This window comes from Ptychodera flava, chromosome 7 (genome assembly GCF_041260155.1).
Source record: "Ptychodera flava strain L36383 chromosome 7, AS_Pfla_20210202, whole genome shotgun sequence".
In the NCBI taxonomy this organism is placed as follows: Eukaryota; Metazoa; Hemichordata; class Enteropneusta; family Ptychoderidae; genus Ptychodera; species Ptychodera flava.
In genome coordinates, this window is record NC_091934.1 from 45,998,748 (window position 1) to 46,025,143 (window position 26,396).

At 36.6% G+C, this 26,396-nt stretch overlaps 1 protein-coding gene and 1 pseudogene across 1 annotated transcript; one reads left to right on the forward strand and one right to left on the reverse strand.

Annotated features, from left to right (window-relative positions):
* The first annotated feature begins 4 nt into the window (after positions 1-4).
* LOC139137693 (uncharacterized) lies at positions 5-19,600 on the forward strand. Its single transcript, XM_070705921.1, has 13 exons — positions 5-116; positions 997-1,209; positions 1,774-1,908; positions 5,101-5,255; positions 5,942-6,035; positions 7,094-7,314; positions 7,519-7,608; positions 8,798-8,897; positions 9,698-9,974; positions 10,472-10,581; positions 11,439-11,543; positions 13,251-13,381; positions 14,514-19,600. Exons 1-13 carry the CDS (start codon positions 84-86, stop codon positions 14,737-14,739), a joined length of 1,890 nt encoding a protein of 629 aa, XP_070562022.1. The 5' UTR covers positions 5-83; the 3' UTR covers positions 14,740-19,600.
* Positions 19,601-19,943: 343 nt separating this feature from the next.
* On the reverse strand, positions 19,944-24,612 carry LOC139136535 (ADP-ribosylation factor 3 pseudogene; annotated as a pseudogene).
* Positions 24,613-26,396: the final 1,784 nt, after the last annotated feature.

Sequence of the window (26,396 nt, forward strand, 5' to 3'; positions counted from 1 at the left end):
ATAACAACCATGACGTCACTTGCATAATTATAAATGGCGCAGGAAAGCTAACCAGAAGTCGAAGGAAACCATACAACTTCCCGATGCTGTTGTATATTGAAAGCAAAGCCTTTCCCGTGAGTATTCGAAATTAATGGAACACACTTTGTTACAAGCTGTAAATCAGGGATATAGAACGTAACTTGCCTAATGCACGGCTTCTTGCCCCACCGTCACGGACAGGCGCTTGGAGTGCAAACTGTTACGGTAGTAATTGTAGTAATTGGAGTTCATTCTCTTGCCTCCATGAATTGAAATGGACTTGCATTTCATCACAGGCTAAAATAACGTTTTCCAGAGTGTTCAGTAATGGCGATGAACCGGGGATGAGCGTCTATACATCCGTGTCAAATCTGCACTTCGAGTACCTTTGGTTTGGTCCAGTTTTTTTGCAAAACCCGTCCGTTGTTATAGTTCCGAAACCTCTTCCTTGTCGGGCATGTCCTCGCTTTCGCGTGCAGAAATATTCCCCCTTTATAGGCTTTTAAAAACAAGAAACGTACTGGAATTAAAAATCTGTCAAAAAGCAAAATAGTAAAACAATCAGTAACAGAAATGTAAAAAACATAGACGAATTTGATTCTGATCAGTTGCTAGTACCACTGGTGCCGAGGTACAGACTCATAATAGGACAAGGACCCTCCTCACTATGCGTATGAATTGATAGTCACCCTATGAAAGTTTTGCAGTCCCTCTATTGACTCTAGTTAGAGCATAGACCCTTGAGCTTTCTTCAGGGTCTATGGTCTTATTGTCCACCCTGAACTTTTTAATTTAACATGCACTTCATTATTCTCCGAGTAAACATCCTTTGAATTTATCTGTACATCTGGAAAATGCATTGTTTAATTTGTTATACTGTTCTGAAGCAAGTACAATTTAAAACGTACACTCTTTGATATCATAATTGCTCCATGTTAGGTCACTATTTCTTTTATTTGCCTTACGTTTCTACAGTTCAAGACATTCGTCTTGCAATGTACAGCAACAGATACCATAGCTCGTGTACGGGCACAAATCTTACACATTCTTCATGAGTTGGGCCGAGGTGATCACCAGTTCAGATTCCGATATAAGGGACAGTACTTAAGGGATGCCTACACCATTGAAGACTATAAAATCATTGACAACTCCATTGTGAAGATGGTACCAATGGCAAAGAGGAGTGAGGTAAGAGAGACTTATCCATTCATCATAATGGTTTAATCCAATCCCGTTGTCTTCTATTGTAGAGTTGGACCTCTACACAGGGAAATGGAGTAAAAAGTACTTATCTCAAAACCTAAAAATTTAAAATTTTGCTAAAATGTTTTACAACCATTCTTTGTCAGACTAAAGAATAAAAATTACGGCACTCAATACAAATTTTGTACAATAGAAACAAATAAATTCATACTTGAATTTAAAAATATTTGTCAAAATTAAAGCAATTAAACATATCATCACCAGGCTCAGTTAAGAGTTACTAGTATATTACTAACTAATTTATCTAATATTTATCAATATTTGAAATTCAAAATGGCTGCCACCCCTGTTTAAACTCAGGGGGAAAAATTATGTTTCCTTGTTTTCACAAAAATGTATAAATATATTTGAAACTTAAGTTACTCCGAGAGCTTCAAAATGAATCCCTATAAACGGTAGACCAGAAAAGAATTGTGAAAATTAGAGTCTAAATATCTGTCAACATCAACAAAACGAAGTGTGGTTACTTATTCCTTGGTATCATTCTAGTCCTTTCTAGATATTCAATCCAACCTTGGAGTCAGTCTTGACATGGGATCAGGCTATAACAGTGATGTGAAACTTGCCTTGGAAAAGGAAGTTGGTCAGCTGAAATGGAGAGAAAATATGTTAATGGACTTTCAGGTAAGTAGCATTACCACAAATGAACAGATTCCATGCTACAGTATTTATTATGGAAAAAATGCACAGATCCCATGCCACAGTATTTATTATGGAAAAAATGCACAGATCCCATGCCACAGAATTTATTATGGAAAAATGAACAGATCCCATATGCCACAGTATTTATTATGGGAAAATGAACAGATCCCATGCCACAGTATTTATTATGGGAAAATGCACAGATCCCATGCCACAGTATTTATTATGGAAAATGCACAGATCCCATGCCACAGTATTTATTATGGGAAAATGAACAGATCCCATGCCACAGTATTTATTATGGAAAAAATGCACAGATCCCATGCCACAGTATTTATTATGGGAAAATGAACAGATCCCATGCCACAGTATGGAAAAATGTACATAAATTAGAGTGTTGTGATGTTGCATTCTATTGTATTTTCATCGGTTATTTTAGTGTTGTTATAGGTAAATTCTCCGATATAAAAGTCTCATTATACACATTACTGTATATTATTACATATGTACCACAGTTTACTCGCATTGATGCGCGCGCGTACTACCGGTATTTGCACTGCAGTGCAATACCAAAAACATTATGCCATTCCTTTATGTTAATAAGTATTTACCAATGTTGACCCAGAACTATTTTTGTTTGTAAACACAAAAAATGTCGTCCACAAGATTTCATTTCATGTTGGTTCGTCGTACAAAGGATGGCATTACAGATAAAAAACTACAACAAAGAAAATTGCATGTACTTATCGTAGTGTGAGGTCGATTTTTATAATCCAGAAGAGCAGGTTGTCATCAGCGAAGCAAAAACATTGACAACGGGCGACGTCGGCGCAGGCACGGTTCCGTGTGGTTCGGTACACGGCTCGGTACGCGGTGACCGCGCCGCCGTGGCAACGGCGGCTATCATGTATCGAACCACAGTAACTATTGGCGCAGCGGTGCTAATTAAACAGTTAACATTTTCAGAGACGTTTTGCCAGTAGTTTTCTCACGGGACATTCCGCGTTTTCAATGTTTAGAAAGTCAATATTTGCGTGCAGTTTACTCTGTGCTTGTATGTGTGCCACGGTGAACACTGAAATTTCATCGTTCGACAAGTTACGTTTGACATATCTTACTCTTGAAATTCCCGTAAAAATCTCTGAACTGTTATTTGTATGGATCATTGAGAAGAATTTCAAGCTCAAAATGTGAAAAATTTGAAAGCGTTCAATTTTCAAAGTTGTGTTTGTTTGACTATCTATGGTACGTTGCTACCCATGTGTGAGCGATTGCGATCACAAGCAGAGGTCGAGCCAGGGAGTTCGAGCTGGCCGACGTTCCTCTGACGTGATCCTTGATAAACAAGTAAACAACAGTTAAGCCAATCAAAATAGAGGGTGTGGCGGCGTTGACCAATGAAAAGTGAAAGCTGATTTGATGCCTCATTACAGTGATGTCAATGTTATATAACGCCGCAGGGTTCGGCTGAAGCTTTGACAGACAAGTAGTACGCACGACTAATTGTCGATTCTCTCGATAAATGATGCAAATAAAAGATAGAACATATGTAATAATAACAGAACCCCATGACCTGCGAGTGCAAGCGTCCGTACTGGCGGTATTTGCACTCGTGCTGCGGCATATTCGGCTGTCCTAAATTCACTCGCTTTGCTCGTGAAAGGACTGCCGCCGAATACACCGCAGCACTCGTGCAAATACCGCTAGTACGGCGCGCTTGCACTCACAGGCCATATTGTTCTGTCATATTATTAGTCTTCTCGCAGAGTAGTTTGATATTCTTTATCATACCAGTATATTGATGGGGTAAATACTGCAGTCTGATTGTTCAAGACATGGAAATAACCATTTTACATTTGCAATTAGAATGGTTGGAACAGGCCTGAGCTCCAAGCTGGAGAAAAACTCCCTTTTTGACGTTTCACGCCAAAATTTCAATTTAATATTGCCATATAATAGCAATAAACCACTTCGGCCTATTGAGCTAGGCAGTACAAGTTTGTACAAAAAACTTATAAACTCAATTAGGCATTACAGATGTGTACATGAAACTTGCATACTGAGCTAGGCTGTACAGGTTTGTACAGAAAACTTGTAAACTGAGCTAGGAGTACAGGGGGGACAGGAACTTGTAAATTGAGCCAGGGAGTACAGGGGGGACAGAAACTTGTAAATTGAGCTAGGAGTACAGGGGGGACAGAAACTTGTAAATTGAGCTAGGGAGTACAGGGGGGACAGAAACTTGTAAATTGAGCTAGGAGTACAGGGGGGACAGAAACTTGTAAACTGAGCTAGGAGTACAGGGGGGACAGAAACTTGTAAACTGAGCTAGGAGTACAGGGGGGACAGAAACTTGTAAATTGAGCTAGGAGTACAGGGGGGACAGAAAGGGGGACAGAAACTTGTAAATGAGCTAGGAGTACAGGGGGGACAGAAACTTGTAAATTGAGCTAGGAGTACAGGGGGGACAGGAACTTGTAAACTGAGCTAGGAGTACAGGGGGGACAGGAACTTGTAAACTGAGCTAGGAGTACAGGGGGGACAGAAACTTGTAAATTGAGCTAGGAGTACAGGGGGGACAGAAACTTGTAAATTGAGCTAGGAGTACAGGGGGGACAGAAACTTGTAAATTGAGCTAGGGAGTACAGGCAATAAGGCATGTACAGAAACTTGTAAGCTGAGCTAGATAGTATGGTTGTGTACAGAAACTTGTAAGCTGAGCTAGATAGTATGGTTGTGTACAGAAACTTGTAAGCTGAGCTAGATAGTATGGTTGTGTACAGAAACTTGTAAACTGAACTAAGGGTAAGGAGTACAGGGGGACAGAAACTTGCAATATATAAACTGAGCTAGGGAGTACAATGGTATACAGAAAACAGTTAGACTAGAGTTCAGAATGAATCACCACTATTTTAATACGTATACCTTATTCTTCTATGTCCCTACTAAATATGTCAGTCTGCATAATTACAAACCTTTTGAGTAAGTCAGCTCAAGATCAGATATGAAACATCGAGGTATCAGAGCAGCATTTAGAAGCAACTATTCAGATTCTTCATCTTGCTTTTCCCTGCGTGGTTGTGAGCTTCAATATTTACTGTTAGCATTAAAAATATTTAAAAAAGTAACAAAACACAATGCCAGTTTCAATAAATGTTACCATTCTTTTCCCAGGGAATGATGTATATACATTTCCTAGCAGCTTTCCTTGCAGTCTTCACAGTGTATTGGTATGCAGCTATCTGGATATTTGTATTTTTCCTGTATGCTGTGACTCAGTGCCCGGCATACTCACATCTCACTGGGTTTGTCGGAGTCAGTGGATTCTGGTAAGTTAATTATAATCCATGGGATGAAAAAATGCTGTTGATATGAAATCCCACACTGAACATATGGCCTGTGACTTGTTATGATGTAAATCTATAGTAATACAGGAACATTTTAGGTATGCTTGTCATGTGCCTTATCTTTGAGAACAGAGCTTTAGCCCACATTACACCTGGAGGAGATGACACCAATTATAACTATTATTCAATCAGGCTTGATTAGCATTTAAATTATGCTTAGACTCCATGTTACATGTTTGAGAAACTAGTTGTGTCAGTTGTGGGCGATACTTCATTTCATTGAGTTCACTGTGGTAATCTAGTCTGCAGCTTCAGTCATTGTTTGGATTGGAGCTGGTGGAGACGAATACATCACTGAATCTTTCAGTTTAGCTCAGACTGTAGATACAGGTACAAATCAGAGGACACAAACCATCAGATACAGACTAAAACAACATGTTTTGGTGTCTTACTATGGATACACTAACCCTGACCCTTAGCAACCACTCCTTTGGTTACAAATAATTTATAATGTACAAGGCTATCTATTTCAACATCTCTTTAGTTGCACTGTTTTGCAGAATATTCAGTAAAGATAGGTAAGTCCTCTTCAGATCAGCCCAGAGTATATTTTTTTTCTTGCAGTCAAATGACAACTTCTCTGTATTGTTTTTTTCATGTTCCTACAGGCATAAGAGATACATGATAATCTATGGTGTACTATCTATCGCTGTACTGGGAGTGTCCCTTGGACTCGCAATCTATATACTGCTTCAGATACTGGTGAGTCTATAGATATGTCTACCTATTGTGACATAATGTTGAAAGAGAGAGCGTACTACAACTGAAAAATGCGCTTCATTTACATGATTTGTGTAAATCAATATCATTTTTCATCTACATCCATTGTCAGTGGGTTCTATGACTCTTCCCCCTGGACATCTAACCCTAGTCTTAGCCTCATCTGGTGATGGGACATGTCTCAATAATAAGTGTAAGGGAAGTGACTGTCTCAGTTCCCATCAGTGTATTTCTGTTAACAGCACAGGACAGAGTGTGGAAAAGTGGTAGCTAGGATTTGCAAGATCTTTTTAATATATATATATAAAGATGCCTTGCTGTGGCTTTTAACAATAACGTATGCTACATGTGAACTCAAAATTTTGTAACTTGAAATACTTTGAAGTTAGTGTCAGCCCATGCCCATTAACCTGTTAACCCTCCCCACCCCCCCCCACCCCCCACTCCAATTTTCTTGTGAACAGGTTCAAAATCTCCATTGATAACAATGGTTTTTGGCTCAACTATGTGGGTGAAAGAGTTTGCATGAAATGCTGAGTTTGAGTCTGCAGACCTCAGCTGTTATACTATGCATACTGGGTATAGCCCAGAGACAGAATGACTACTTATAATGTACAGCAATAAAACATGTAAGGAGTTGTTCATAGGATTTGCTAGTTGTTTTTCAGTTTTGGTGATTTTATGATGCATTTGCACATCTTTATCAAATTTTTATTTGTATAATGTGTATACTAGGTGTCACTATTATTTGAAAAGAAATTGCAGTCATGTCGTCATCGCTAATTCCAAAAGGAAAAGCATTGGAACAAGGCAAAGAAAAATATTTTTTCCTTCATGGCTATGTATTGACCAATACGAACAAGAACTTAATGTATACATGTCTTCTATTAGTCCTGTAGTACTTGTCAAGAACTGCCGTGTAGTTACAGCGCCATAAAACTGACATATACTGGTATACCAAAGCTGCAAAGAGGTTCTAAAAATATTATACTCAGATTTGTACTTTCATTTCTCACTTTGCCATCTCCTTTCTATTCCAGGATCACGGCTGTTCCAATTGGAATTTCAGCGGTGGATGTTCCCATCATGTGGTGTATTCCTTGATCTTCTTTACAATTCATTTCATCTTTGTGTTAATTTCCAATATTCTATGTTGGCTGCTGCTACGTAATTTTACCTTCAAGACAGGAGATATTCTTGAAAAATTCTTGGTGATGAGTCGAGACATTGACAAAGTCATCACCTCAGCTAAATCTGGCAAGTAAGTCACTTTTGGCATTGTTTTAGTGATGTCATGTTGAAACTGTTATTTCTTAATGTTAACCCTTGGCATGCCAAAGTTAAATTTTTGTTGTCTTCATAAAATATCATGCAGACAATATTTTTCAGATCAAGACGATTTTTTTCAAATTTTTGCCGAATAAAAAAGTTATGTCCATTTGGTCTGTTATACATTTTTTTACAGAGTCAAAGAGCAGCGCAATGCAGCTTTTGAATTAGCCACGCTAGCTACAACAGGTGATGACAATAAATTTAGAATTGTGACTGAAGGAGGGTAAGTAGATAATGTGCAATCTGAGCAACAATCTACCATCAATGCTAAATTAATGGCAGATCGTCCATGTAGCCGACACGAACACGAAGTGTCTGTTACCGGCTACCAAAAACTATGAAAAATAGTAAAGAATGAGCTACAAAATCACAATCAGTTTGAAGTTGCAGGTAGAATAAGTCTGTGCCTTTGTAAAAAATACTATAAAAAGAGTCGAAAGTGAAGAACCAGCTGAAAGTTAGGTGAGGAGACCTTGACCGCATATCATTTGCATCTCATTGTCGGCTACATGGACTGTGTGCCAAATTAATGCGCCCCAAACTCAGTTTCTCTAGGGTAGTCTGCGCCTCAAAAATGAAAGATTTAAACTTTTGCTCAAAGTTTCCTTAAGCAAACTTTCAACCATTCTCTTATTATATCAAGAATAAAAATCAGGGGTCACTATGCAAAGTTTGCTTCTAGAGAAACAAATGCCTTATCAAACATTTGAAATTCAAAATGGCTGCCATCCTGGTATTACTTCTATGGAGAAATATACACCTAGAACTTGATAAAATTCTGTGATATTACAGAAATGAATGTGATAATATTGGGGTCTTAAATTGGGAAAATCAAGTCATATACTTTCCTCATGCAGACTCCTGGTTTTATGAATGATTGTATGTTTGTTCAATGTACAGCATGTAGCTCTCTAAAAGAGCAATCGGTTGCATAATTTTTCCAAAAGTCATTTGTACTTCTATTGCTTCACTTTTTTTCAATATTTTATCAATTTTTAAAGAAAATACAGCAGCACAGGTTACCCTCTTTCTGTTTGTTGTCAGTATTCATAGTCTCATATGATGGCAGAAATGCTGTGGAATCAAAGTGTTACAGGTCGCATTATGTCAATTTAAAGGTCAGAGGTCAATATCAACAGAACTATGATGGCAGAAAGACTGGAATCAAAGTATTACAGGTCACATTGGGTCAATTTAAAGGTCAGAGGTCAATATCAAGTCATATCATGGTATGATGCAACAAGTGACTGTTGAATCAAAGTTTTATAGGTCTAATCAGGTCAGTTTACAGGTCAGAGGTCAACTTCAACATTATTTCCATATCCAGATCTGCCGAGATTGTCTACTTCCTGAATTAGTTGTATTAATTGAATATTTATGGATTTTACAATAACTATATTTCTTATTTTCAGACTGGAAGTTCTGATCTCTCTTGGACTTTCATCAGATGAAGCAACTCAAGAATATGCAGCAGAGGCATTGGCAGAATTACTGACTGTACCAGCTATACAGGTAGTGTGACTTATTAGCAGAATTACTGACTGTATCAGCTATACAGGGTGTGTGACTTATTAGCAGAATTACTGACTGTACCAGCTATACAGGTAGTGTGACTTATTAGCAGAATTACTGACTGTACCAGCTATACAGGTAGTGTGACTTATTAGCAGAATTACTGACTGTACCAGCTATACAGGTAGTGTGACTTATTAGCAGAATTACTGACTGTACCAGCTATACAGGTAGTGTGACTTATTAGCAGAATTACTGACTGTACCAGCTATACAGGTAGTGTGACTTACTAGCAGAATTACTGACTGTACCAGCTATACAGGTAGTGTGACTTATTAGCAGAATTACTGACTGTACCAGCTATACAGGTAGTGTGACTTATTAGCAGAATTACTGACTGTATCAGCTATACAGGTAGTGTGACTTATTAGCAGAATTACTGACTGTACCAGCTATACAGGTAGTGTGACTTATTAGCAGAATTACTGACTGTACCAGCTATACAGGTAGTGTGACTTATTAGCAGAATTACTGACTGTACCAGCTATACAGGTAGTGTGACTTATTAGCAGAATTACTGACTGTACCAGCTATACAGGTAGTGTGACTTATTAGCAGAATTACTGACTGTACCAGCTATACAGGTAGTGTGACTTATTAGCAGAATTACTGACTGTACCAGCTATACAGGTAATGTGACTTATTAGCAGAATTACTGACTGTACCAGCTATACAGGTAGTGTGACTTACTACCATGTGACCATGCACATTCACAACTCTTCTCCATTCTCCCTGTTCAGGATCAATTTGTTGACATGGGTGGTATCACCACGTTGACAACTCTTCTCCATTCCTCTGATGCAAGAGTTGTTCAGGAGGCAGCCACAGCCCTGTCATACATTGTATCTGACTCAGAGGACAACAAAGCTCATGTAGTATCAGATAGAGGGATGGATGACTTGGCTCATGCTGCAAAGAATGCAACCATTACTACCCAGAGAATCATTGCTGGCGTTTTCCTAGAGTTAGCATTCAACGCTGACATCAGGGCCCAGATGGCGCACATGAACACACCAAGTATGATTACATAAAATGTATTTATCTTCACCTTTCAGACTTAACTCCATTTGAACTGTTTTAATATCAGTCGACTCAGGCACTGTTCCAATCATAGATATTGTAGAGTACACAGTAATGATCTGAATATAAAATATTTATGAAACTGATGGTTCTGAACCAGTACCGAAGGCTTACCACATCAAATTACCAAGGCAGAGTGTATGTTATAGTAACAGACACATTTGTTAGAGACGCTATGATACCCTGTTCAGCTTTAAGAAGAATGTTACTGTAACCAACCCTCTTTGTACACACTTCAAATCAAAACACTATAGAAAGACATGAAACTTTTTGTAGTTATTCAATTATCAGTGGTTTCGCAAATACGCGTGATTTCTAAGCATTGTGCAACATAAGCATTGATTATTGTTGTTAGATATGTTATAACCGTTTTTCATCAATAAGACTTTTAATGGTTAAACTTAGGTGCTGGTGTACTGTTTTTTGTATTTCAGCCATTGCCTTGATAGAGCTGTGTAAAAGCCAAGACAGTGAGACCCAGAGATTGTCATTGCAAACATTGGAATTAATAGCCATTGAAAGTGCTGACGTCATCTTCTTTCAGGTATTGCTTTTTAAGCTTTCAACTCTGTTGTCATATGCAGAATTTCAACTTTGTAACAGCAAAACAAAATGTACCAAATGTTTAGCAGTAAAAGGGTAAAAATACGTCTCAATCATTTTCTGGTATGTTATTGAAATTTATGATATCAAAAATATCCATGGAAACACAGCTGCTTATTGTGCAACATAAAAATTTATCCATCCGTTAACTTTTTGTAATTCATTAGGACTATCCTAGTGATGATTGCACTCTTTAAACGGGAAGTTACAGGACTGTGGGTGCAAAATAGGGAGATCACTGATGACGCAGCCATTTGCATGCATCGGGCGGGAATTTTTGAATTCTTATAACATCACTTTTGACCGAAAGATAAATTTGAATAATCATGACAGGCACTTTCATGAAATATATATCCAAAGAGGGGTTAAATTGTTGTACAGGGAACACATTTTGAAGCATATGCATTCTCCGATAAAAAACGGAACACTTTTTCAGTTTATTTTCAACTCAAGTTTAGTCGCTATATATTCACAGACATCATATGCAAGATTCAGTGACAATGAATGCCTGAAACGTGGCAAAATTATTGGATTCTGGGACCAAGCGTAGCACGTCTGATCAGTAGAGTGGCTTTTTCGCATTTGCATAGATTTATGATAATCTGGTTTTTATAGGGAAAGTTCTTGTTTAATTCAAATTTGATGTCTTTGCTATGGATTCACAAATTTAGTCACCAGCAAGTTAAATCATAAGTGAAATCATACGTAATCATATGCATTTAATATTCTACGTCATTTTTGACACCTACCAGTACATGCTGTCTTTCTTACTTTTTCTTTTGTTTACATTTTCTTTAGGAGAACATGTTGGACATATTACTTGGCTTGGCATCTACCACACTGGATGAAGAGATTTACCTGCTTGCTGGAAAGATACTCTTGTACTATGCTGAAAATACCCAAGTAAGGATCTCCTGGTCTTTATTTATTGTAGATGTAAATCAGTCATTGTGTTTTTCTTCCTAATTTTTTTACCAACTTTCAAGGATGTGTTGCAAAGAATAACAGTATTTCTATTCTTCTAATCATGTTATCATGATTTTTACAACTTGATTTTTACAATGTACCCAAAACCCTGCTGCTCCAGCTGTAACTACAACTGTAACTCAAACTAAGAAACCATGCTATGTTGCACCTCTTCTTAAAGTATCTTGATTGTCTTCTAGTAAATCACTGTATTGTGTTCAAACTTTTGCTCATATATATCACTCACAAGGCCCTAAATGGACTCTGTTCACAATATCGTAGCACATTTGTCACCATATTCTCTTTGCTCGTTCATCAGAGAAATGCCTTCTACACACACCCAGATGAAATCCGACTTTCTACAATTGCCACTCATTTTACGAAGCAGCTCCTGTCCTTTGAAACTCTCTACCTTTGGATATAAAAACCTCCCCAGTGTCAACACTTTCAAAGAAAACTTATAATAAAAACTTACATCTTTCAGGGAACATTGACATTCTCTTCATCACTCATAGCACCACTGAGCATTGCTTAACCACACTTCTACTCTCCATGGCTCAACTTTGGAAATTAGGCACTGTATAAATTGAAAGATGAATGGATGATATAGATCCATACAAGATGTAGTATTGTACTTCACCAGCTCCATTTCAAACTATTGTACTTCACTATCTCCATTTCAAACTATTGTACTTCACTATCTCCATTTCAAACCATTGTACTTCACTATCTCCATTTCAAACTATTGTACTTCACTATCTCCATTTCAAACTATTGTTCTTCACTATCTCCATTTCAAACTATTGTACTTCACAAGCTCCATTTCAAACTATTGTACTTCACTATCTCCATTTCAAACTATTGTACTTCACTATCTCCCTTTCAAACTATTGTACTTCACTATCTCCCTTTCAAACTATTGTACTTCACAAGCTCCATTTCAAACTATTGTACTTCACTATCTCCCTTTCAAACTATTGTACTTCACAAGCTCCATTTCAAACTATTGTACTTCACTATCTCCATTTCAAACTATTGTTCTTTACTATCTCCATTTCAAACTATTGTACTTCACAAGCTCCATTTCAAACTATTGTACTTCACTATCTCCATTTCAAACTATTGTACTTCACTATCTCCATTTCAAACTATTGTACTTCACTATCTCCCTTTCAAACTATTGTACTTCACAAGCTCCATTTCAAACTATTGTACTTCACTATCTCCCTTTCAAACTATTGTACTTCACTATCTCCCTTTCAAACTATTGTACTTCACTATCTCCATTTCAAACTATTGTACTTCACTATCTCCATTTCAAACTATTGTACTTCACCAGCTCCATTTCAAACTATTGTACTTCACCAGCTCCATTTCAAACTATTGAACTTGCAACAGAAAATCCTTTCAATACAGCTATACCAGTTACCCTGGTAACCGTTTCATTTTCTGTAAATAATGTTTTACAAGCTATATTGCCATCTATTACTTACATAATGTATATATGATAGGGTTTTCATTTCGCAAATTCGTTCATGTACTGCTCAGCTTCTTAAAGTCTGAATGATCCCACATCTTGGCATTGAACATGGAGCACTATAGTTCATTCTTAGAATAACACCTTGTATATTTCCTAATTTTCAGACTTGCTCTCAGATGTTGGACAAAGACAACTTGAAAGACTCATTATCTCAGTTTGCCAAGACATCAGATCCTATATTGCAGAAAGTTGTTGCAAAGATAGTTATGTCTACGGTAGAAGAGCCCAACCTTGGGTAAGTTTCTCAGTCATGCGTCTGTGTGTCTAAAATATGCTTCTGAACTACAGTATCAAATCGCAAATACCAGTAGAGGGTGCCATTTTCTATCTAAAACATTCCATGAAGGTAGTATGCTCCTCGGAAGTGAGAGGCATGAACTTTTGATGAAACTTTCCTCAAGGAATATTTCTGTCATTCTCAATCAAAATCAAGATTAAAAATCGTTGGTCACTGTGCAAATTTGGGTACTGGAGAAGTAAATTACCAAAGATTTACAGATATTTGGAATTCAAAATGGCAGCCATCCCTGTGTTAACCCTTTTAACCCGGCTCGGACATAAATGTCCGATGATGTCATAGAGTACCAGGGGGTCAGGGTGCAAAGGGTTAACTCTATTGAGAAAAAATACAATTTTCGATTTTTGAAAACCTGAGACAATGAAAAGTGTTTTATACCAAGAGTTTTAAAATGAACCCTTACTAGTTGTATAGATCAGAAGAGAATTGTAAAAGTTTGAGAGTCCAAATACCTGTCCCTGAGGCACATTTTACCTCATTGAACATCAGGGAATCTGATCAGTAAATAATAAAATATTCTTCTTAGCTGATTACAGAAACTTTCCACTGACAAACAAATGGTATTTCTTTACCCTTTCATCTCCATGTTTTTGCCCAAATCTATTTGTACCAATGGTGAGTGTTGACTTACTTTCATGGAATAAAGGATGGACAGGTGAAATGGAAGGGTTGTTCTGTCAGCAGCTGTGCATATGGGACCCTCACAACAGACCTGTTGTTATGCACAACATATCCCTTATCCAACATCCCTTACAGTATGGCAGCCAAAGCAGCTTCATATATACAAAGGGGCACAGCCAAAGTTTATTTGGTAAAATCTTGCAGTGATTTGACAGCTATGAAATTTATGAACTATGAAGAAATTAATTTGCTTAACGTTTGCTCAACAATTTTCATTGTCAATTTCTGTGAGGCAATGTTTATCAACGACAAAGTCACAGTCAGTCACAGCTGAGACACTTCCCTCGCATTAATACAAATTTGTTTCAGCATATTCATAAAATTCATTTGACAATACATTTATCACATTACTCCATACTTTCAAGATATTTTGTCTTGTATTTTTCAGAATCCGTGCCAAGGAACTTGGACTGCAAGATATCTTGGTCTACATCCGTGAAAACGCTGCTGACAGAGATGTGTGGAATATGGCAGATGAAGGTATTCAGATATTTGCCAATGATGACTTCTTCCGATCACAACCAACTCATGCCTCAAGTTCAGAGAGTATGGGATCCTTGTCCAGCATCAGAAAGCCGATAATGGCAAGCAGAGCTAGTTTACAATCACATTAATTAGAGTACATGAATATATTTTAAAAAGTCTGAAAATCATACAAACTTGTGAGATGAAATTTTACATGATAATTAAAATAAGAGTAGACTTTTTATTAAAAAATACCCCAGATAGTTCTTTTTTTATCCATCAGGATGCTTGTTGTACATTCAAATATGAGTTGTTGCTACCCAGTACATGAACCATACTTTTCATCTTGCTTGAGTAAAAGTGGAATCATAAACAATATATTTGATAAGTAGTTCACAGCTTGAAACAATATAACAGAAATTACAAGATGTAAGTCCAAAGTTCATCATTTTCCCATTCCCTCTGAATCTGAGTCCAACATTTGTCAAAATCAATGTTTTTCAGTGCAAGCTTGAGTTCTCAAAAACACATTAATTATCAGTTTATACAACGAAACATGTGTGACTTAAAATTTGTTCATATGTTGTTTTCTGTACTACTAACCCTTTGAGCACTGAAGTCAATTTTTGCCGTCTTTATAAAATGTAACCCCAGTGTTCTGCCGAGGCCGCGGCCTTGCGCCATTGCCGCAAAAATAAAATTGAAGACCCCAAAAAAATCAATCATCGGGTCCGCAAGGCGCAGCGCGCCATCAGTCCCACTAAACTTTCGGTAAAAAAAAAATACACTTATACTACTATACACGAAAGGCCAAACGCGGAAGTAGACATTCCACGCTGCTCATGCGTGCATGCTGCTCATGAGAACATGAGACGTGTTGCTTCCATAGCAACCTTCAGTGATTTTTTATTTGCATAATCGTGAACTAGGTTTTCATTGGCTAGATTCAAGTCAGCCAGTCAGCGTCTCTGTTGAATTCAATGCCTCACAGTACTCTCTGGAAAGGAAAATTGCTTCCGTGAATAAATCAAAACACCAAGGCAGAACAATTCTTAGTTTCTTTGGACCAATTCCGCCCCTAAAAAGGCAAATCCAACAACCGGACGAGTGAAGACAATACGATCGAACATGACATCGTGTCTCAGCTGTTTACATCCTCGGAAACTGAAAACCAATGCACGCCGCTGCCATCCACATCGGAACGCATCAGTCAGAAACAGAGCAGTCTCAAAACATTGAGCAGCCATGCATCGGAAACTCAGCCTTCATTGAGGCAGGCCAGTGTTTCCGTTAACGCAAAATCCTGCGTATTTTACGCAAAATTGTTCTGAAATACGCCAAAAAAAAAATCATGACTGCGTAAACTAATACGCATTGAGAAATGCCGCCCCATGACACGACGTACTTGCCGCGCTGCATGTATTGCATTGCATTGCCTGAATGTGGTTCAATGCAGGACAAAATTAGAACATGTGCACCTGCTTGCAAGTGACATTTATCATAATATTGCAACATTTTAGATTTTAGCAGACCGCAGCACTTTATGCAACATTGTATTTCATCATCACAAAACGTCACGTCAATCAGTTCTGTACAGACAATGGCACTACAGATGCAAAAAATTCGAGAATCGATCGAGTCTACGTTGTTGGTAACACAATACAGTTACTGGTCATTACGTCGCATGTTATTTGGAAAGTGTTTACGGATGACCATTTAGAATCTGTCGGGTTGCATTCTTGAGAGGTCCCGCTGGACTTTGAACAGTATCTGCTTTTTGTTGGCCCTTTGAAAACACTAATTTCACAGTCAGAAGGTCTTTTCTTTGAACATGAACTCATTGGGCTGCTCAACGATCATATACGGGACTTGAATCACGGCATGGCAAGCGTTCAGCTACACCTTGAAGCCTTCCAGGTTGTTGTTTTTTTATTAATAGAGCATGCGCATTACAGGAAACCCTCCAAGTTCTACAGAAAAGACTGCCCAACTCACATCGGATACTGATTCCTTAGCCGTACGCATTTTGAATACATTTTACGCAAATAAAATCTCAGTTGCGTAAAATCATACGCAAGTTTTGAAATTGTCACGCAGGCATGTTCGACGTCTTCATGAAAAATGGTTACGTGATTTCAGCTGGCTCCACTACGATGCCAAAAACAACCAAATGACTTGCAAAGTATGCATAAAGCATAATATATAAACGAAATACGATGACCCGAGACAACATGAATTTCCGAACGAGTACACTTACTCGCCTTGTAGACTGTAGGTAGGACCATAAAACCGCAGCACTCATGGAATCTGCGAGTTCGAACTTCGAAACAACAACACGGGTATGGCACGTAATAAAGTGTATAATTGTCTTGAGAATGACCCCCTTTTTTCAACAGCGACCCACTTTTTGAGCTTCCATGGGCCCTCAGACCCCACTGATGCAAAAGCTTGGCAGAACACTGTAACCCACAGTATTTTCCAGAATTTTTCCCAATTTTTGATCAAAAACTGTAGCCAATGAAAAGTAATGTCCATTTGGTCCAAAATTGTCAAAAAAATTAACTAAAATTCCTAAAAAATTGGTAAAATTTTGCACAAAAATTTTTGCAAGAAAATTTACAGCACTTAAAGGGTTAAACACATTGAATTCACAGCCTTTGGTATTTTATCGACAACCTAGGTAGTACACCGGTATGTCAGGTAGCAACAATAATCATGGCAACCATTCACAGTAGCTGTGGATTTTGTAACAGAGGCACTTTGAGAGTATCTTCAAATTATATCATTTACAACACTGTGTACAGTTTATTTTGATAGAAATTGTTTTACATTTCCATATTTACCTATATCTTTGGCATATCTTCTGCAGTTTGAATTGCATTGATAGTGTTGTATTTGTATTTATTATTTTATGTCATGCAAAAAGCTGATAGTAGTTTTTCAACATTACAGTTCACAGTAACGATTAGTACAACACATCATTATTATTGTTCAGATATTTTTAGATGCACTTCAGATAGAGGCTGATGGTTTGTATCAGAAGTCTTATAATCTCTCACCCTTTTTCTCTGGATCCCTGTACAGAGGTATAATTTCGCCATTGAAAACAATAAGATCAGGCTAAACCATAATGATGACATTGTTAAATAGGGCTGTTCACAGTTTATGTCACTGTTCTCTCATTAATATGCAAAAATAAATATTTGTCCGCATTTTTAGATTACGCTTTTGAAAATTACGCATGCAAAAACGACGAAAACACATCTTAGTAGGCGACTGCTAGTGTAACAATGAATACTAAAAGGCATATTCACGACTCAGAGTATAAGCTGCAAAAACGGCCATGTATGCAAAATTGATAAAATTTGTCCGCATTTCAAGCTGCGTGTGCGATGTCGCGCACGTACAGCTATATTTAGTAACAAACCTGTAACCGTGAACAGCGCTATTCCAATGAGGCTGGTCCTGACTTTGTAGTTACTTCATTCTTCCGTCCTAAGATCAATATTTACTAAATACTAGTCTGTAGATATTTGAATATGCATAATTTTAAATTTTTGAAACAACATTGTAAATTCTGCAGATATTAACCAGAGCCTGTAAAATATATTGATTTATCAAAGTTTTATACCTTTTGAGAAGACAGATCACAAAAGATTCCTAAACTCCTTGGCCTTGATGATTGTACTTTTTTGTCCACAAAATGGCACCCTACTTGAAAGGAATGCTACAGCTAGAAAGATTGATACCACAAACAAAATCTGAGATATTGCCAATTTTTCAGCAAGAGTTTCAGTACTTTGCGATAGTTGCGTATTAGCCTTGATTTCAATCCTTGTCACCTTACCATAATTTGACTGTGTAAGACTCAGTTACTCCTGTGGCTGTTTCAACCAAGTGTAAAAAAGTTATTCCTGAGGCTGTTTTAACAAAGTGTAGAAAAGAGCAGAATGGACTACATTTCATGGATATGAATATGGATATACATGTACCAATTGTAAGGTTTCAAGGGTAGACATACTGAATATATGTGATACTTTTAATTCATCCTTTCAATGCACTATCTTATCACTGTCAATGATTATTGGTCAATTTATAAACATGGTCATCTTATTGTAAATACTGGTAATCTAAGCAAAACTTTTCAATTGATCAATTGTATTAATTGTATAATTTCTAAGAGACGAACATTTGTACATAATGTGATTTTTATTTTACAAATAAAAATAATATAAATACAATGAATATGTAAATAAGGTGCTCTTGATATTTGTCTGTTGTACACCCTTACCAAAAGATGTAATGAAACCGAGGCCATCCATTGTACTCCATTTACTAGGAAAGACTTGTGAATCAAACTGTTAATAATTTGCATTGTAGCAATTTTTTGCGACCTTTAATTTCTTACATATTAATACTATTCTTCTCTGAGAATACCTTCGTTACTGATTGATGTCTTCAGACATATTCAGTTGTACTTTGTAAATGTTATGAATATTAACAGAATGAATATTAGCAGCTTTAAATCAATGACATTATCAAGATATACAATATTTCCATTCAATGTGAAGTTCATCACAAACTTATGCATTAAAATACAGTTCTGATTTGTGTTAGTGAAAACTTTCAAATCAAAAAGGGAGGTATGATGAAAATGTTATAATTATGATTCCTGAAAAATGTTCTCCCACTGGCTATAGTTTTTAGAATTTTACATATAAAGTTGTATGCATCTCAGCCATATTTTGTCAGACTCAAATGTTTTTCTCAATTCTTTTCTGTTCTGGTTGTGTGGACTCACTCGAAAGGCTGTCCAGTATTTGAATGAGGCTTCTATAATATGTTTTCATGAACAATAATATTTAACTTTTACTCGAACAGAGATAATACAGGTATAGTAATGGCCATTTTGAAATTCAGATAATTTGTTTCTCAATCCAAAACGTTGCCTACGACCCATGATTTCATCCACCTTAACCCTTTGAGCGCCAGTCTAATTTTATCCCCTTTTATAAAATAAACCCCAGTCAATTTTTTTCTCAGACTTTTGCTAAAATTTTGAGAAAAAAGTGTAGCTAATGAAAGGTGATGTCCATTTGGTCCAAATTAAAAAAAAATTGCAGAAAAATTCATAAAAATTGGTAAAATTGTGCACTAAAATTTTGGCGGGAGAAAATTATAGCATTCAAAGGGTTAAGGCTATCTGTACGTAAGAAGGCTAATCTTTCTTGCAGTAGAGCGGTTTAGTCACCAAATACTTCAGTCTTGACAACTTCATAAAATTCTGATAACAATCCGTAGCAACTTTGAATTACTTTCATGCCTTCTGCAAGAGTTTGATCAGCAGACTCTTTCAATGCCTGTTCTGTTTTCTTTCCTCTGACTGTTCTGTTTTCTTTCCTCTGAGTTGAGATGCCAGCCAATCTAATCCATCATACAACCCTGTGTCATCATTATATGCTGAACCTTGAATATCTGTGAGTTAAATTCATAAAGGAGAAAGAAAATTTAGGAAACATCCAAAATAACACACAGTATACGCCATGAATAATAAATGGCATACTCAAAGTATGCCCTGACCATGGCATTACCATTGTGGTACCAGTGTTAATTAATAATGATAGCAAACATTAGAAAATGTTTATCCAGGATCTGGATCAGGAATACGTACTATAACATATTATTTCTTGACAAGCTACAAGTCCTTAAAGTTTGACAGTACAGTGATAAAGATTCAGTCAATAGGTCAAATGCAGTCAATATGAAGCAAATCACAGTAAACCAACACTGCACAGGGAAATTCCAGTTGAAATAATTCTCTCTCTACTGGTAATACCAATATAATAGAGATACAAATGACATTGCAAAAAGTAATTTGATTTCTTCACAAATGTTTTTATCGAAAAGCTCCAGTGCCTTTAAGGTAGTATGCACCTCAAAAGTGAGAGACTACAACTTTTTCTCTAACTTTCCTCAAGGAATCTTTCAACGATTCTCTTTCAAAATTAGGCATAAAAAAGGGGACACAGTGTTCGCGGTGACTCTTTTCTCATCGCGTACGGCATACGCATTAGTCTGCTAAATTTGCGTAATGGCTGGATTTGAGTGCGTAATTTCACTTCCGCACTCGATTGATGAAAAAACTGACTGCAAAATACAATGTGCCGTTGAATAAACCTACACTACATATTCGGATTGTACGATGTAACATTATTTTAATGAAAATAGTTTAACGAACAACTTGAACAATGTTGAAACGTAACAGCGAAGGGTATACATGCGACCGTCAAAACACATCGGGCAACCCAAAAGTTAGAGTTATGGCAGCTTATTCAGACACTTCTGCAGTGTTCAAAATTTATCGGGATTCCGACGAGCTCTACTGATGAATCATTTTTTTCCACGGACTCGTAGAGCAAAGTTGAAAGAAAACAGATTTGTCTGCTTCGACGCCATGCTGCATATGTGCTTGATCAAAATTTGGGAACAGCGAGACGCGATGATCGTGCACGGTTGGCATTTATATAATTTGTCGCAACATTTCTGTCAATCACTCACTTTGTGTCATAAGTTTCAGAAACTATCTGACATGATAACGTGCCAAACGTGATAACATGTGAACTACGATGCCGATTTTTCAGACAATGCCAAGAGAATCTGAAACTTTCCACACAAAATGAGTGATTGACAGAAATGTGTTACAACAAATTTCGTCCGGTTGTCGCCTAAGCTCAGTCGTGGGAAGTGCTTTCGGTGTTATCCTTTGCATATAGAAAACGCATAACAATGAAAAAAATGCGTAGAGAGTCAATTTCAATGCGTAAATACGCACGATTTTTGCGTAAACGCGAACTCTGGGGACACTGTGCAAATTTTGGTACTACAGTAACAAATTACCCAGGATTTACAGATATATGAAATTCAAAAATGGCTGCCATCTCTGTGTTAACTCTATGGAGAAAAATGAAATTTTGGATTTTCATAAAAGACGGTGAAAACTTTTCTTTCACCAAGAGCTTTAAAATGAACTCCCACATGTGGTATATCAGAAAGGAATCACGAAAGTTTGAGAGTCTAAATATCTGTCCCCAGGCACATACTACCTTAACTTTTGATGCATTTCCCAGTATTTTTGTTCTGTCTGTCACACAGAAAGAATAGAGTCTCTGGTTTTACTGCACAAATCTTGTTGAAATGCCCAGTGTTTAATTTATCAATATAGCTTGTACACATATATGTCCAGTGTATTACTGTTGGGATCCGAATTTCACTTCAGACCACAATTTACTCAGCAACAATGAAAGAATACATTGTACACAAGTCATCGTACTGCTTGTTTGAATTTGAACATACTTTAGGGTTAAGGTTCAGAAAATTTAATTATTTTATGAAAAAAAAAGTTATGAAAATCTATTACAAGTCAAAGGTGTTCTCACCCCATACCCTACACCATGGCAGTGAAAGTTGTAAATTCTCTGTAAGTAGGTCCACGCTCCGCCATGATAACAGTTTCAGACAAGACTATAAGGTGAATGGGTAAAGAAAGACATCCATCTACTCACACCACTGTCTTTCTCTTATACTGTGCAAGTCCAACTTCTCTGTGATTTCCTGAACAGTCATTGCATTGGGCAGATCCTGTTTATTTGCAAAGACAAGCAAGACTGTCTCTCTCAACTCATCTTCTTTGAGAAAGCTATAAAGTTCATCCTTGACTTCTGGTAATCTTTCTTTGTCGTTGCTATCCACAACAAAGACAAGGGCATCAGTGTTAGGGTAATAGTGCCTGTACACTGGTCTCTGTGACAAATTTTAGTAAGGTTCGTCAACACTTCACAAAAAGTTGGAACTACCAGTATGCTCAATAAGCTTATTGTATGAACTTGCAATTCAAATTATCCTTTAACCCTTTGAGTGCCAAATTTAATTTTCATTGGCCTCATAGAATACAACACCAACAACTTCTCTAAGTTCAAGACAATTTTTTCATTTTTTTCCTGAAATTTTTGCTCAAAATTATAGCAAATGAAAAGTTATGCCCATTTGAGCCAAAGCAAACTAAAAGAATTACAGAAAAATTCATAAAAATTGATAAAATGTTACCCTGAAATTTTGGAGGGAAAAATTACTGGACTCAAAGGGTTAAAAGTTCTATTAATTTGATATGTCATCTGTTTAATGTTTATACATCGAGTCTGACATTGGATATTTCTTTTAAAAGTAGTCAAATTTTATGAGCTACAGACAGCAACTTGCAACTGATATTTCTCATATTTTTGGATCTAAATACTAAGGGGTGGTCCATTTAATATCCTGGGGGAGGGGTCTGGAAGATTTTAGAAAAACAAGATTCCCAGCAAATATCAAAGAAAAAGATCAACAGAGAAGGCTTGACAAAAATGATGACTCACTCAGGTGAAAGGGAAAAAATTCATCAAAAGTTACTTTGTGGAACACATTTTTTATTTTCAGGGCGCCCTTCCGGCGCAATGTTTAGACAGCTGCATCAAATATACTAGTCTTTGGCCAAATGAGCGGGGGGGGGGGGGGGGGGGTGGGGGGGGGGGATTATACAATTTTTTGCTTTTATAAGCATGTTTCTTCCCACTGAGGTTTGACATCGCAAAGTAATTTGGGACGTAAACATAAGATTATAAGATCGTTGTCAACTATATTGTGGTCCTTTACATTATGAATATAATAGATAAGAAATCTATAATTTAGGTAGCTTGCATTGCTACGTAAAATGGGGAAACTCAGCAAACACATTACAAAGAAACAGTGGTTGTTTGTCTCAAATGTAACTGACAATGACAAATATTTAATTTGAACTGAATGAACTTTGAACAACTGAACTGAACGACTGAATGAACTTTAATAAACCCGAACTGCGGGTGTAAAAAAGAATGCAGCTAGCATAAACATGATGTTTATCTCATTTGATTAGGAAAAGTTATTATTATTATTATTATTATTATTTATTTCTTAAAAAGCACACTACACTTCGTCTCAGTGCTCTGTACACAAACAATGAAAAGAATGAAAATAAAAGAAAATCAAAACATATCATTAAACACAGTAACATTCCTTAAAAAGATCAGTTTTCAACTGGCGCTTAAAGGATTGAACCGAACAGTTTAAAATAGCATTAGTAAACGCTTGTTCATTCCATAATATTGGAGCAGCAACTGAAAAAGCACGGAAACCATAGTTTACAGTAGTGTTCCTCGTATCACGCCGAATTAACAATAATTTATCAGAGGAACGGAGAACACGTCGTTGAACCTGAATATCTATCAGTGACTTCAAATACTCTGGACATTTACCGGTTAGGATTTTGAAAGTGAGGAGAAGAATTTTAAACTTGAATCTTTCTTTTACCGGTAACCAATGCAAATCCATTAAAACAGGCATGATGTGTTCACATTTCCGTGTACGACTAATTAAGCGTGCAGCAGCATTTTGAACAGACTGCAATTTTTCAAGTTGGTATTTTTGAATCCCATACAGGAGACTATTACAATAGTCAAGTCGCGATGTCACAAAAGCATGTATAAGTTTTTCTGTGGATTTCTTGTCGATCAAACAACGAATTTTACCGATTCTGTACAAAGCGAAGAAAGCAGATTTACAAATACTATTTACTTGATTCGTCACGAAACCATCAGACTCTAAATGTACTCCAAGATTTTTTACCGATGCAGACGGACTGATGTCAAATGTGCCAATTCTTAAGGAATTCAACTTCATCGCACCTCTTCTGAAACGCGATGAAAACTGAATTACTTCAGTCTTGCCATCATTAAGAATCAGCATATTTGACATCATCCATTGACGAATATTTTGAACACATAATTCAAGATCTGATCTAACATCTGCGGGGCTATTGCAAACAACATAAATCTGAGAATCATCTGCGTACAACATGTATTCCAAACCATGAGCAGAAATTATATCATCAAGAGGTGCAGTGTACAGTGTAAAAAGGATGGGTCCAAGTACCGAACCTTGTGGAACACCATAGTGTAACCAGATATGAACTGAAAATGCTCACGTGTTTCATTATATATTGAAGTTATGTGTAAATTTGAACCTTTGCCACCTGTTTGCAACTTCATTGAAATTATTATGATCAATATAATGAACAATAATCACCGCCGATTAATTCTAAAAGGTCATGAAGTATACGAATATGTAATTAGCCGAAATAAACATATTAAAGTTATTTGACTGCTCTTATTGTATGTAATTACCGTTGGCCAAGTCCTTCAAGCCATATATGCTGAGCTGTGAAAGCTCATTAGATATGCAAATTATAAATTAGCTGACATGAAAATGTGAAATGACTTTCGTTATTGTTTTAACCTAGTACCTGGTATAATCATCAATGTACATACCATGTTTTGCCAACTTTGATCAAGTATATATCCCTAATAAGCAAAGTTCATTAAATATGTAAATTAGGAATTGGCTTAAGTAAAAATGCTTAATGATTGTCAATAATGTTGTATCATGGTATCTGCAATATGTGTAGCAAATTTTGTCAACTTTGGTCAAGTCAAGTCAGATATATATCTCTAATTAGGAAAGATCATTAAATATGCAAATTAGGAATTGACTGAAAAGAAAATGCTTAATGACTTTCAATAATATTGTATTATAGTGACTTTAATGTACATAGCAAGTTTCATCAATTTTGATCAAGTCAATTCAGATAAATATCCCTAATTATGAAAATTCATTTAATATTCAAATTAGGTTTTGGCTGTAGTAAAAATGTCTTTTGACTTTCAATAATGTTATATCACAGTATCTTTGATGTATATAGCTAGATTCAACAACTACAATCAAGTTAATTCAGATATATATCCCTAATTGGGAAAGTTCATTAAATATGCAAATTCGGAATTGGTGAAGTAAAAATGCTTAATGACTTTCAAAAATGTTGTATCATAGTGGCTTCAATACATGTAGCAAGTTTCATCAACTTTTGTCCAGTCATTTCAAATATATATCCCTAATTAACAAAGTTCATGAAATATGCAAATTAGGAATTGGCTGAAGTTAAAACGCTTAATGACTTTCAATAATGTTAGATCATAGTATCTTTAATATACATGCCAAGTTTGGTTAATTTTGAAAGAGTCAAATCAGACATATATCCCTAGTTGGGAAAGTTCATTAAATATGCAAATTAACATTTATCTTTCATGTCACCCCTTAATGGTTCCCACTGCTGATATATCTTGGTGTGATCAACATTTGTAGCAAATCTCATCAAATTGTGTGAAGTCGTTTTTAATGTATATCCGTTTTTTCTAAAATCATTAATTATGCAAATGAGCAAAAAGTATGCAAGCCACACCCACCAAAAACTAATCAGTTCTTGCCATTTGCTAACTGAATACATGTACCAGATTTGATTCTGATCTAATAAGCCGTTTTTGAGATATCGGACCAACAGACAGACAGACAGACACACAGACAGACAGACAGACAGACATTGCTGCGACATATGCTCACGTGTGTAAACACGTGAGCAAAAAAGGCATCTTTTGAAGTTGTTGTGTCGATAGATACACGTTGTACACGATTTGACAGGTATGAACGTAGCCATTTCAGAACTACACCTGTTACTCCGAAACGAGATCGCAATCTGTGAATCAAAATGCCATGGTCGAGAGTATCGAATGCAGCTGACAAATCTAGCATAACCATAACTACATCTTTTCGAGAGTCTAATGCAATCATAATATCATTATGCACTCGTAGAAGGGCTGTTTCAGTACTGTGGTGCGGGCGATAG

Bases quoted from the DNA above. Each gene is read 5' to 3' on its own strand.
- LOC139137693 (XM_070705921.1), top strand. From the start codon at position 84: ATGCTGTTGTATATTGAAAGCAAAGCCTTTCCC. The intron at 6,036-7,093 runs GTGAGTCTATAG...TTTCTATTCCAG, and splicing joins ATATACTGCTTCAGATACTG to GATCACGGCTGTTCCAATTG. The intron at 8,898-9,697 runs GTAGTGTGACTT...CTCCCTGTTCAG, and splicing joins TGACTGTACCAGCTATACAG to GATCAATTTGTTGACATGGG.